The 12,605-nt window shown below is 48.9% G+C and overlaps 1 protein-coding gene across 4 annotated transcripts in view; it reads left to right on the top strand.

Moving 5' to 3' along the window:
- The window catches only part of LOC106591398 (polycystin-1), a 208,500-nt gene that overhangs the window by 28,762 nt on the left and 167,133 nt on the right, over positions 1 to 12,605 (top strand). For all 4 annotated transcript variants that reach the window (XM_045690822.1, XM_045690823.1, XM_045690824.1 and 1 more), the window contains exon 2: positions 11,946 to 12,017. In XM_045690822.1, the coding sequence (XP_045546778.1) occupies positions 11,946 to 12,017 (72 nt within the window). The remainder of the gene's footprint in view (positions 1 to 11,945; positions 12,018 to 12,605) is intronic.

The raw sequence follows: 12,605 nt of genomic DNA, 5'->3' as shown, positions 1-12,605 counted from the left end.
GCTTCTCCAGCCCAGTATAAGTGGCACCAGACAGCCCTTATAAGGAATGGTTAGATCATTGGCCCCGGCCACGCCGTTACTAAAACAGAACCGTGTGTGTGTGTGTGTATCCTTGCCCATACTTCTGTGTGTGAAGCAGAACCATATGTGCTGGAGGTAGCTGGGAGAACAGGAGCCAGCCTGCTGCTAGCTAATACACATGGAGGAGGTCACATTATACAGTCATACACACACTACCCCTAACCTCAACCCCTAACCTTAACCATAAACCTAACTTCAACCCCTAACCTTAACCCAAACCCCTAACCTCAACCCCTAACCTTAACCATAAACCTAACTTCAACCCCTAACCTTAACCCCTAACCTTAACCATTAACCTAACCTCAACCCCTAACCTTAACCTAAACCCCTAACCTTAACCATAAACCTAACCTCAACCCCTAACCTTAACCTCAACCCCTAACCTTAACCATAAACCTAACTTCAACCCCTAACCTTAACCCAAACCCCTAACCTCAACCCCTAACCTTAACCATAAACCTAACTTCAACCCCTAACCTTAACCCCTAACCTTAACCATTAACCTAACCTCAACCCCTAACCTTAACCTAAACCCCTAACCTTAACCATAAACCTAACCTCAACCCCTAACCTTAACCTAAACCCCTAACCTTAACCATAAACCGATCCTCAACCCCTAACCTTAACCTCAACCCCTAACCTTAACCATAAACCTAACCTCAACCCCTACCCCTAACCTCAACCCCTAACCTTAACCATAAACCTAACCACAACCCTTAACCATAAACCTAACCCTTAACCCCAAACCTTAACCATAAACCTAACCCAACCTTAACCATAAACCTAACCCTTAACCCCAAACCTTAACCATAAACCTAACCCAACCTTAACCATAAACCTAACCCTTAACCCCAAACCTTAACCATAAACCTAACCCAACCTTAACCATAAACCCTTCAGCCTAAAAGCGCATCTTAACAAATTCAGGACATGGAAAAAGTCTTGACTTTTCTAAATGTTTCTTGTTTTCTACCTTGTCAGGATATTGTGGCCCTAATAATGTAGGAACACACTCACACTCACACACTCACACACACACACACACACACACACACACACACACACACACACACACACACACACACACACACACACACACACACACACACACACACACACACGAACACACACACACACACACACACACACACACACACACACACACACACACAAAAACACACACACACAAACACACACGAACACACACAAACACACACACACACACACACACACACGAACACACACGAACACACACACACACACACACGAACACACACACGAACACACACACACACACATGAACAAACGGGAGGGAGGGGTAGATTGATCCATCCAGAACTTCTACTCTAAACGGTGCCTGAGGAAGGCCCCTAAACACTTCAGCCACGAGCTGTTCTCTCCCTTACCTCCGGGCAGCATCATGCTATGGGGATGTTTTTCAGCGGCAGGGACTGGGAGACTAGTCAGGATTGAGGGGAAAATGAACAGAGCAAAGTACAGAGAGATCCTTGATGAAAACCTGCTCCAGAGTGCTCAGGACCACAGACTGGGGTGAAGGTTCAGCTTCCAACAGGACAACGACCGTAAGCACACAGCCAAGACAACGCAGGAGTGGCTTCAGGACAAGTGTCTGAATGTCCTTGAGTGGCTCAGACACAGCCCAGACTTGAACCTGATCTAACATCTCTGGAGAGACCTGAAAATATCTATGCAGCGACGCTCCCCATCCAACCTGACAGAGCTTGAGAGGATCTGCAGAGAAGAATGGGAGAAACTCCCCAAATTCATCGTTGCCACAGAATGCCAACTGCTGTTTACCTAGGTAGCATGTAGCATTAATTAGCTAGGTCTTTCAACATCTCACTGTTCTGTTTACCTAGGTAGCATGTAGCATTAATTAGCTAGGTCTTTCAACATCTCACTGTTCTGTTTACCTAGGTAGCATGTAGCATTAATTAGCTAGGTCTTTCAACATCTCACTGTTCTGTTTACCTAGGTAGCATGTAGCATTAATTAGCTAGGTCTTTCAACATCTCACTGTTCTGTTTACCTAGGTAGCATGTAGCATTAATTAGCTAGGTCTTTCAACATCTCACTGTTCTGTTTACCTAGGTAGCATGTAGCATTAATTAGCTAGGTCTTTCAACATCTCACTGTTCTGTTTACCTAGGTAGCATGTAGCATTAATTAGCTAGGTCTTTCAACACCTCACGGTTCTTTTTTACCTTCTGCATTGTGCACGCTGATGTTTAATCTCCGTTGTGCATTCAATGCCAGATCTATTTGCCAGCTGCCAAATGCCTTAACAGCCATCTGGCTTTGGATGTGAGAGACAGATTTCTCATGCTTGTTGAGCGCTATAGGCTAGTTGTTCAGGTCGCGGTAACAGACTCCTGGCCACACGCTGTCACTGGTGGTTAACAGGAGGTAAGAAATAAGAAACAAGCATTTCGCTACACTCGCATTAACGTCTGCTAACCATGTGTATGTGACCAATAACATTTGATTTGGAAATTTGATTTGGAGGTGGGGGAAGCAGTAGAGTCGGCAGCTAGCAGCGCAGCCACACAGTCTTTCAGTTGATACCACTCAGATTTAAATGGGTTATTTTCTGTCCCGTTCTTTGATGTAGGTCCCTAAGCTCAGTTGTTGGCCACCCATCCCTTATCACGCCCCGTTTCGCTACAAAATCCTATTTTGAAAACTGTTTCAGATGCATTATATTACCCGTCCTTCCTGATCAGCTTACTTTAGCTAGCAGTAAAACAAACTTAACTGGCAGATGACGTCTAGGAGCGCTGCCTATCCTCCTGCCTATCCTCCTGCCTATCCCCCTGCCTATCCCCCTGCCTATCCTCCTGCCAATCCCCCTGCCTATCCCCCTGCCTATCCTCCTGCCAATCCCCCTGCCTATTCCCCTGCCTATCCTCCTGCCAATCCCCCTGCCTATCCCCCTGCCTATCCCCCCTGCCTATCCTCCTGCCTATCCCCCTGCCTATCCCCCTGCCTATCCTCCTGCCTATCCCCCTGCCAATCCCCCTGCCTATCCCCCTGCCTATCCTCCTGCCAATCCCCCTGCCTATCCCCCTGCCTATCCTCCTGCCAATCCCCCTGCCTATCCTTCTGCCTATCCCCCTGCCTATCCCCCTGCCTATCCACCTGCCTATCCTCCTGCCTATCCCCCTGCCTATCCCCCTGCCTATCCCCCTGCCTATCCTCCTGCCTATCCCCCTGCCTATCCCCCTGCCTATCCTCCTGCCAATTCCCCTGCCTATCCCCCTGCCTATCCCCCTGCCTATCCTCCTGCCTATCCTCCTGCCTATCTCATGACTTTTTTCACCCCAATACGCATGTCATTTATCATTTGAGTGCAATGAAAATGAATGGGACATATTAACACATGAAAGGCAGCGAAGCTCTCTCCTTTCGCTGTCCGTTAGGTAGAGAAACACTCATGTCAAGGACATGCATTGAGTTTGGAGTTTGAAGGGCGGGGAAAGGTACATGGCACATTTTGAACCGTAAATTTGGGAAGTACTAGTTCAGAAATCGATTTTTATCACGCAGCCAAAACATGAAGATGACTAAATAATTATTGATAAAAAGTACACTACCGTTCAAAAGTTTGGGATCACTTAGAAATGTCCTTGTTTTTGAAAGAAAAGCAAAAACAAAATTGTCCATAAAATAACATCAAATTGATCAGAAATACAGTGTAGACATTGTTAATGTTGTCAATGAAATACAGTGTAGACATTGGTAATGTTGTCAATGAAATACAGTGTAGACATTGGTAATGTTGTAAATGAAATACAGTGTAGACATTGGTAATGTTGTAAATGAAATACAGTGTAGACATTGGTAATGTTGTAAATGCTGGGCTCTATGCTAACTTTTTTCCCAAGGAGTACATGCGCTCCTAAATGAAAAAAAATGTAGGAGCACACAAAGAAATTTAGGAGCACAGTGAAAAATGTATCAGAGTTTATTAACAAACCATTTATTACGTCCATATTTATACTGAGTGTGTGTGCGTGTACTAAGGGACCAAAATCACACGCTGACCCTGCCTTCTGGACCCAAAGGATATCAGTTGTCCAGCTGCTTAGAGGTCAGTCAGCGGTCCACGGCAGGAGTGGGATCCAACTCCTCGACAGAAGGCCCCTCCAGACTGATCCTCATCAGGTCTTCCCTGGTGGAGACTCCAAGGCAGCTTCTTGTCGAATTCTTAATCCAGTTCTGCACAGAGACGCCTCGCTCACACTGGGCGGCTGAAATGGGCAGCACCAGCATAAGCTGCACCAACTCCAGTAGGTTCTAGGGAAAAGATAACATTAAGCCCATTAGATACCACTTACCATTAACTTATCAAACCCAACCATAGGATACCATACATAACCACTCAGGACTGTTAGTCGACCTTGTAATCGTACCTGTAGGGGTCCTTTGTCAACATGGTCCCCCACAGGCCACTGTAGGACTTGTCCTTGAAATTGTGGCTGACCAGGATTTTCAGCCCCTGCCACTCATCCTGGATTGCAGCCATGTTGCATCCCGATCTGCAGGATTGAACAGAGCAATGCAGTGTCAAATAAATTCTTACCTCTCTAGAGGCTCCTTGAAATGCCTCATCATTCTGCCACACCATCATCGCCAAAGGTGAGAAGGCTGGCCTGGTCTTCTGGCCATGTGTCAGGGTTTAGCCCTCCGAAAGACTCCACTGGGGTCTGGACACCCTCATCCTTCAGCAAACCACCAAACCTGGCTTTGAGATCATCCACGCCGATGTTGATGGCCGCCTCCATGTGCTGCTTCAGCTAGGGATCGGTGAGGTCCGTGAAGCCTTTCAGATTCCCCTTCAGTGTTATTCCCTTTAACAGAAATAACACACACACACAGAGACACACACACCAACACACAATGAAATGTCTGGCCATCTGAAAAACATGGAAAGACTTCTCCACTGCATTTCCCTCCTTATCCTCAAGTTGTTCTATTGGGCAACGAATACACTGATTCTCACACTGAGAATCTGTCTTAATCGTCGATTTTAATCATCGATTTCTCTTACATCCTAACAAGCTCTCATCCTAACACACCTGCAATCTCCTCTCATCACCCCGCTGCTGAGCAAGCATGGTCTGGATCTTCTCCAGCATGTCTCCTGCCTTTGACCTAAGTTTTAGTGCTTCCAGTCTGGTCACTGTCTTCCTCAACTCTGACGTGGCTTGGGGGAGGATCAGGTCATTCCTCTGCAGGGTGAGGCTAAGTGAGGACAGCTCCTCAAACATGTCTGAGAGAAAACGGCAGAATACACACACGAGTGCATTCTCCATTTCCTGTTTTATCTGTTAAGTAGTCAGTAAATAAACTGTCACCTGTCAATTACTTGATTCTGAAAGTTCTTTTGAGTCTTGAACCTATTTGTTTAAACTAGTGTGGTATTACATTTCCTGTGTAAAACTGATCTTCTTTGCCCGCCCTTGAACTTCCGCTGTTGTTGATGCTACGGCCAGGTGCTCCATGTGCTGCAGAACAACGGACTACTGGCCTTTGTCAGTGGCAAGGTCCTTGTCTTGTCCATGCCGTAGGAACACTGAGGGCTCTGTGGACGTGGGGGATCCAGCGAGTTCCCTTGACGCTAGACGGTGTGCAAATATCCACACCGAGCTCTTGCCCGAGAACATAGAGCTCTCGTTTGGATTTTCCGTCTTCCATATCAGATTCAGACGATCCTACACGACAGACACCTCTTTCTTCTGAATGGTCAGTATTGCCAGCTCTAGTCTGTGAAAGTCAGAACAGAATCTTCCAAACAATTCACCGTCTCCTTTCCCCCCTGTCTCTTGTGCCAACAGAAAACAATAATTCTGTGGTATTTACCATTCCAACACTTAGTGCACGCACGCACACACACACACACACACACACACACACACACACACACACACACACACACACACACACACACACACACACACACACACACACACACACACACACACACACAGTATTGTTTAACATTCTCTGCTAGCAAATAAAACTAAATCATAGAGAATGTATTAGTTACAAACCTATGTGGCATACAGTGGATTGGGATTTACAACTAGTCTAAAGAAGGCCAGGTTTAATGCTTCTTTAATCAGAACAATAGTTTTCAGCTGTGCTAACAATTGCAAAAGGGTTTTCTAATGATCAATTATCCTTTTAAAATGATAAACTTGGATTAGCTAACACAACGTGCCATTGGAACACAGGAGTGATGGTTGCTGATAATAGGCCTCTGTACGCCTGTGTAGATATTCCATAAAAAATCAGCCGTTTCCAGCTACAATAGTCATTTACAACATTAACAATGTCTACACTGTATTTCTGATCAATTTGATGTTATTTTAATGGACAGAAAATGTGCTTTTCTTTCAAAAACAAGGACATTTCTAAGTGACCCCAGACTTTTGAACAGTAGTGTAATATATATATATATTTTTTGAATTACATATTTTTATTCATTTTCACAGGCACTGCTTACCCTGACCGCACGTTGTGTGTGTGTGTGTGTGAGAGAAAGAGAGAGAGAGAGAGTAAGAGTTTTACAAAAGGGGACAGTGGTAACACCAGATAGGATCTCTCTCCTAATCATCAACTAGAATAGGAGGGGGCAACTCACACACACTTCTCCCCAATAGTGATGAGTTTAACAGAGCACCAGAACAGAGAGGTGACCAAGCCACAAGGCCCCAAGTCAGCCGCCTGACCCCCCCCCCCTTCTCTTCAGTCTTTCTGGAGGATATGTTGCGCTCTCTCTCCCCCCCTCTCTCTCCCTCCCTCTCTCCCTCTCTCTCTTCCCGCTCTCTTACAGAGCTCGTCTGGAATGTGCAGATGTTTCCTTTTGGGAATGGCCGCCCTTGCCTGCACACTCTCTCCCACTCACTCACTCACTCACTCACTCACTCACTCACTCACTCACTCACTCACTCACTCACTCACTCACTCACTCACTCACTCACTCACTCACTCACTCACTCACTCACTCACTCACTCACTCACACACTGTAAACAGTTGGCATGGACACACACAGATCAGATGACATTTCCATGTATAGCGAGCTGGTCTCTGAGTGTGACTGAACTGATGTCGAGCAGGTTACAGGTGTGTAGGACTTTCAACATTTATACACACATTGTGTCTTACGATGAGACGTGTCTATTTCCCTCCCTCTCATCCTCCCTTCTTTCTCTCTCCCTCCCTCGCTCTGGTGGAGTTAAGAGACAGTCTCTCCCTCCCTGTAGTCCCACAGAGCAGGTGTCTCCCTGTAGTCCCACAGAGCAGGTGTCTCCCTGTAGTCCCACAGAGCAGGTGTCTCCCTGTAGTTCCCACAGAGCAGGTGTCTCCCTGTAGTCCCACAGAGCAGGTGTCTCCCTGTAGTCCCACAGAGCAGGTGTCTCCCTGTAGTTCCCACAGAGCAGGTGTCTCCCTGTAGTCCCACAGAGCAGGTGTCTCCCTGTAGTCCCACAGAGCAGGTGTCTCCCTGTAGTCCCACAGAGCAGGTGTCTCCCTGTAGTCCCACAGAGCAGGTATCTCCCTGTAGTCCCACAGAGCAGGTGTCTCCCTGTAGTCCCACAGAGCAGGTGTCTCCCTGTAGTCCCACAGAGCAGGTGTCTCCCTGTAGTCCCACAGAGCAGGTGTCTCCCTGTAGTCCCACAGAGCAGGTGTCTCCCTGTAGTCCCACAGAGCAGGTGTCTCCCTGTAGTCGCACAGAGCAGGTGTCTCCCTGTAGTCGCACAGAGCAGGTGTCTCCCTGTAGTCGCACAGAGCAGGTGTCTCCCTGTAGTCCCACAGAGCAGGTGTGGTAAAGCAGTGATCCTAGTGGATGTTTGTTCTGTGTCTGGACCCATTAGGGCTGTATTTCTGTCTTCATTAGTGGATGTTTGTTCTGTGTCTGGACCCATTAGGGCTGTATTTCTGTCTTCATTAGTGGATGTTTGTTCTGTGTCTGGACCCATTAGGGCTGTATTTCTGTCTTCATTAGTGGATGTTTGTTCTGTGTCTGGACCCATTAGGGCTGTATTTCTGTCTTCAGTAGTGGATGTTTGTTCTGTGTCGGGACCCATTAGGGCTGTATTTCTGTCTTCATTAGTGGATGTTTGTTCTGTGTCTGGACCCATTAGGGCTGTATTTCTGTCTTCATTAGTGGATGTTTGTTCTGTGTCTGGACCCATTAGGGCTGTATTTCTGTCTTCATTAGTGGATGTTTGTTCTGTGTCTGGACCCATTAGGGCTGTATTTCTGTCTTCATTAGTGGATGTTTGTTCTGTGTCTGGACCCATTAGGGCTGTATTTCTGTCTTCATTAGTGGATGGATGGAGGGGGATTCCTAGTCACTTGAACCGAAATGTGTGTCCCACATTTAACCCCAACAAGCCTCTGAGTCAGAGAGGTGTGGGGGGCTGCCTTAATGGGGGTCCAAGTCATCAGCACCCGGGGGGCTGCCTTAATGGGGGTCCACGTCATCAGCACCCGGGGACAGTTGTTAATGGGAGTCCACGTCATCAGCACCCGGGGGACAGTTGTTAATGGGGGTCCACGTCATCAGCACCCAGGGGACAGTTGTTAATGGGGGTCCACGTCATCAGCACCCGGGGGACAGTTGTTAATGGGGGTCCACGTCATCAGCACCCGGGGGACAGTTGTTAATGGGGGTCCACGTCATCAGCACCCGGGGGACAGTTGTTAATGGGGGTCCACGTCATCAGCACCCGGGGACAGTTGTTAATGGGGGTCCACGTCATCAGCACCCGGGGACAGTTGTTAATGGGGGTCCACGTCATCAGCACCCGGGGACAGTTGTTAATGGGGGTCCACGTCATCAGCACCCGGGGGACAGTTGTTAATGGGGGTCCACGTCATCAGCACCCGGGGGACAGTTGTTAATGGGGGTCCACGTCATCAGCACCCGGGGACAGTTGTTAATGGGGGTCCACGTCATCAGCACCCGGGGGACAGTTGTTAATGGGGGTCCACGTCATCAGCACCCGGGGGACAGTTGTTAATGGGGGTCCACGTCATCAGCACCCGGGGGACTGTTGTTAATGGGGATCCACGTCATCAGCACCCGGGGGGCTGCCTTAATGGGGGTCCACGTCATCAGCACCCGGGGACAGTTGTTAATGGGGGTCCACGTCATCAGCACCCAGGGGACTGTTGTTAATGGGGGTCCACGTCATCAGCACCCGGGGGACAGTTGTTAATGGGGGTCCACGTCATCAGCACCCGGGGGACAGTTGTTAATGGGGGTCCACGTCATCAGCACCCGGGGACAGTTGTTAATGGGGGTCCACGTCATCAGCACCCGGGGGACAGTTGTTAATGGGGGTCCACGTCATCAGCACCCGGGGGACAGTTGTTAATGGGGGTCCACGTCATCAGCACCCGGGGACAGTTGTTAATGGGGGTCCACGTCATCAGCACCCGGGGACAGTTGTTAATGGGGGTCCACGTCATCAGCACCCGGGGACAGTTGTTAATGGGGGTCCACGTCATCAGCACCCGGGGACAGTTGTTAATGGGGGTCCACGTCATCAGCACCCGGGGGACTGTTGTTAATGGGGGTCCACGTCATCAGCACCCGGGGGACTGTTGTTAATGGGGGTCCACGTCATCAGCACCCGGGGACAGTTGTTAATGGGGGTCCACGTCATCAGCACCCGGGGACAGTTGTTAATGGGGGTCCACGTCATCAGCACCCGGGGACAATTGTTAATGGGGGTCCACGTCATCAGCACCCGGGGACAGTTGTTAATGGGGGTTCACGTCATCAGCACCCGGGGACAGTTGTTAATGGGGGTCCACATCATCAGTACCCGGGGGACAGTTGTTAATGGGGGTCCACGTCATCAGCACCCGGGGACAGTTGTTAATGGGGGTCCACGTCATCAGCACCCGGGGGACAGTTGTTAATGGGGGTCCACGTCATCAGCACCCGGGGGACTGTTGTTAATGGGGGTCTACGTCATCAGTACCCGGGGACTGTTGTTAATGGGGGTCCACGTCATCAGCACCCGGGGGACTCTTGTTAATGGGGGTCCACGTCATCAGCACCCGGGGACAGTTTTTAATGGGGGTCCACGTCATCAGCACCCGGGGGACAGTTGTTAATGGGGGTCCACGTCATCAGCACACGGGGGACATTTGTTAATGGGGGTCCACGTCATCAGCACCCGGGGACAGTTGTTAATGGGGGTCCACGTCATCAGCACCCGGGGACAGTTGTTAATGGGGGTCCACGTCATCAGCACCCGGGGGACAGTTGTTAATGGGGGTCCTCGTCATCAGCACCCGGGGACAGTTGTTAATGGGGGTCCACGTCATCAGCACCCGGGGGACAGTTGTTAATGGGGGTCCACGTCATCAGCACCCGGGGGACTGTTGTTAATGGGGGTCTACGTCATCAGTACCCGGGGGACTGTTGTTAATGGGGGTCTACGTCATCAGCACCCGGGGGACTGTTGTTAATGGGGGTCTACGTCATCAGTACCCGGGGGACTGTTGTTAATGGGGGTCTACGTCATCAGTACCCGGGGGACAGTTGTTAATGGGGGTCCACGTCATCAGCACCCGGGGGACTGTTGTTAATGGGGGTCCACGTCATCAGCACCCGGGGGACTGTTGTTAATGGGGGTCTACGTCATCAGTACCCGGGGGACTGTTGTTAATGGGGGTCCACGTCATCAGGCTAGTGGCCCGACACTCTTAACCGCTAGGCTAGCTGCCCGACGCTCTTAACCGCTAGGCTAGTGGCCCGACACTCTTAACCGCTAGGCTAGTGGCCCGACACTCTTAATCGCTAGGCTAGCTGCCCGACGCTCTTAACCGCTAGGCTAGTGGCCCGACACTCTTAACCGCTAGGCTAGCTGCCCGACGCTCTTAACCGCTAGGCTAGTGGCCCGACACTCTTAATCGCTAGGCTAGCTGCCCGACGCTCTTAACCGCTAGGCTAGTGGCCCGCCGCTCTTAACCACTAGGCTAGCTGCCCGACGCTCTTAACCGCTGGGCTAGCGGCCCGACACTCTTAACCGCTAGGCTAGTGGCCCGACACTCTTAACCACTAGGCTAGTGGTCCAGCACTCTTAACCACTAGGCTAGTGGCCCTACACTCTTAACCACTAGGCTAGTGGCTTAGCACTCTTAACCACTAGGCTAGTGGCCCTACACTCTTAACCACAATTCTAGTGGCCCTACACTCTTAACCACTAGGCTAGTGGCCCTACACTCTTAACCACTAGGCTAGTGGCCCTACACTCTTAACCACTAGGCTAGTGGCCCGACACTCTTAACCGCTACGCTAGTGGCCCTACACTCTTAACCGCTAGGCTAGTGGCCCTACACTCTTAACCACTAGGCTAGTGGCCCTACACTCTTAACCACTAGGCTAGTGGCCCTACACTCTTAACCGCTAGGCTAGTGGCCCTACACTCTTAACCACTAGGTTGGCAGTACAGTAGATTTTCTGCCTAATTGCAGCAGATGAGTGGGAATTTCTGGAGGTGTGTGTGTGTGTGTGTGTGTGTGTGTGTGTGTGTGTAATTATTCCTACTTAATATACACTGTCAGGACACTTAGTGGGTTTAGATAAAACACCTAAAATATTACACATTACTGTTTGTGTTTCTGTTCCTGTTTACATCTGTACATTCCAGACACACATTTATTTCTAATTGGTGTTTGTACCAGTTTTCAGGTGTGTGTGTGTGTGTGTGTGTGTGTGTGTGTGTGTGTGTGTGTGTGTGTGTGTGTGTGTGTGTGTGTGTTAACGATCTGTCCCCCAGTCAGTCAGTAATTGTAATGTTTTATTTCCTCCTTACAGAGATCTGTCCAGGAACCGTATCTCATCTCTAGAACCCAGTCTCTTTGATCAACTCACCTCCCTACGAGAACTGTGAGTATAGCTGGCTGTGTGTGTGTGTGTTGGTCCATGCCTGATAACTAGAGGTCGACCGATTAATCGAAATTACCGATTAATTAGGGCCGATTTCAAGTTTTCATAACAATCGGAAATCGGTATTTTGGGACGCCGATTTGGCCGATTTTTTAAAATGTATTTATTTAAAAAAAACTCAAAAAACATTTACACCTTTATTTAACCAGGCAAGTCAGTTAAGAACACATTCTTATTTTCAATGACGGCCTAGGAACGGTGGGTTAACTGCCTTGTTCAGGGGCAGAAAGACAGATTTTTACCTTGTCAGCTCAGGGATTCAATCTTGCAACCTTACGGTTAACTAGTCCAGCGCTCTAACCACCTGCTTTACATTACACTCCACGAGGAGCCTGCCTGTTACGCGAATGCAGTAAGAAGCTAAGGTAAGTTGCTTACTAGCATTAAACTTATCTTATAAAAAACAATCAATCAATCATAATCACTAGTTAACTACACATGGTTGATGATATTACTAGTTTATCTAACGTGTCCTGCGTTGCATATAATCGCTTCGGTACATGTTGCTCCAACCATAAACATCAATGC

This window comes from Salmo salar, chromosome ssa12 (genome assembly GCF_905237065.1).
Source record: "Salmo salar chromosome ssa12, Ssal_v3.1, whole genome shotgun sequence".
NCBI classification, from domain to species: Eukaryota; Metazoa; Chordata; class Actinopteri; order Salmoniformes; family Salmonidae; genus Salmo; species Salmo salar.
This window is presented reverse-complemented; position numbering and strand designations above follow the sequence as displayed.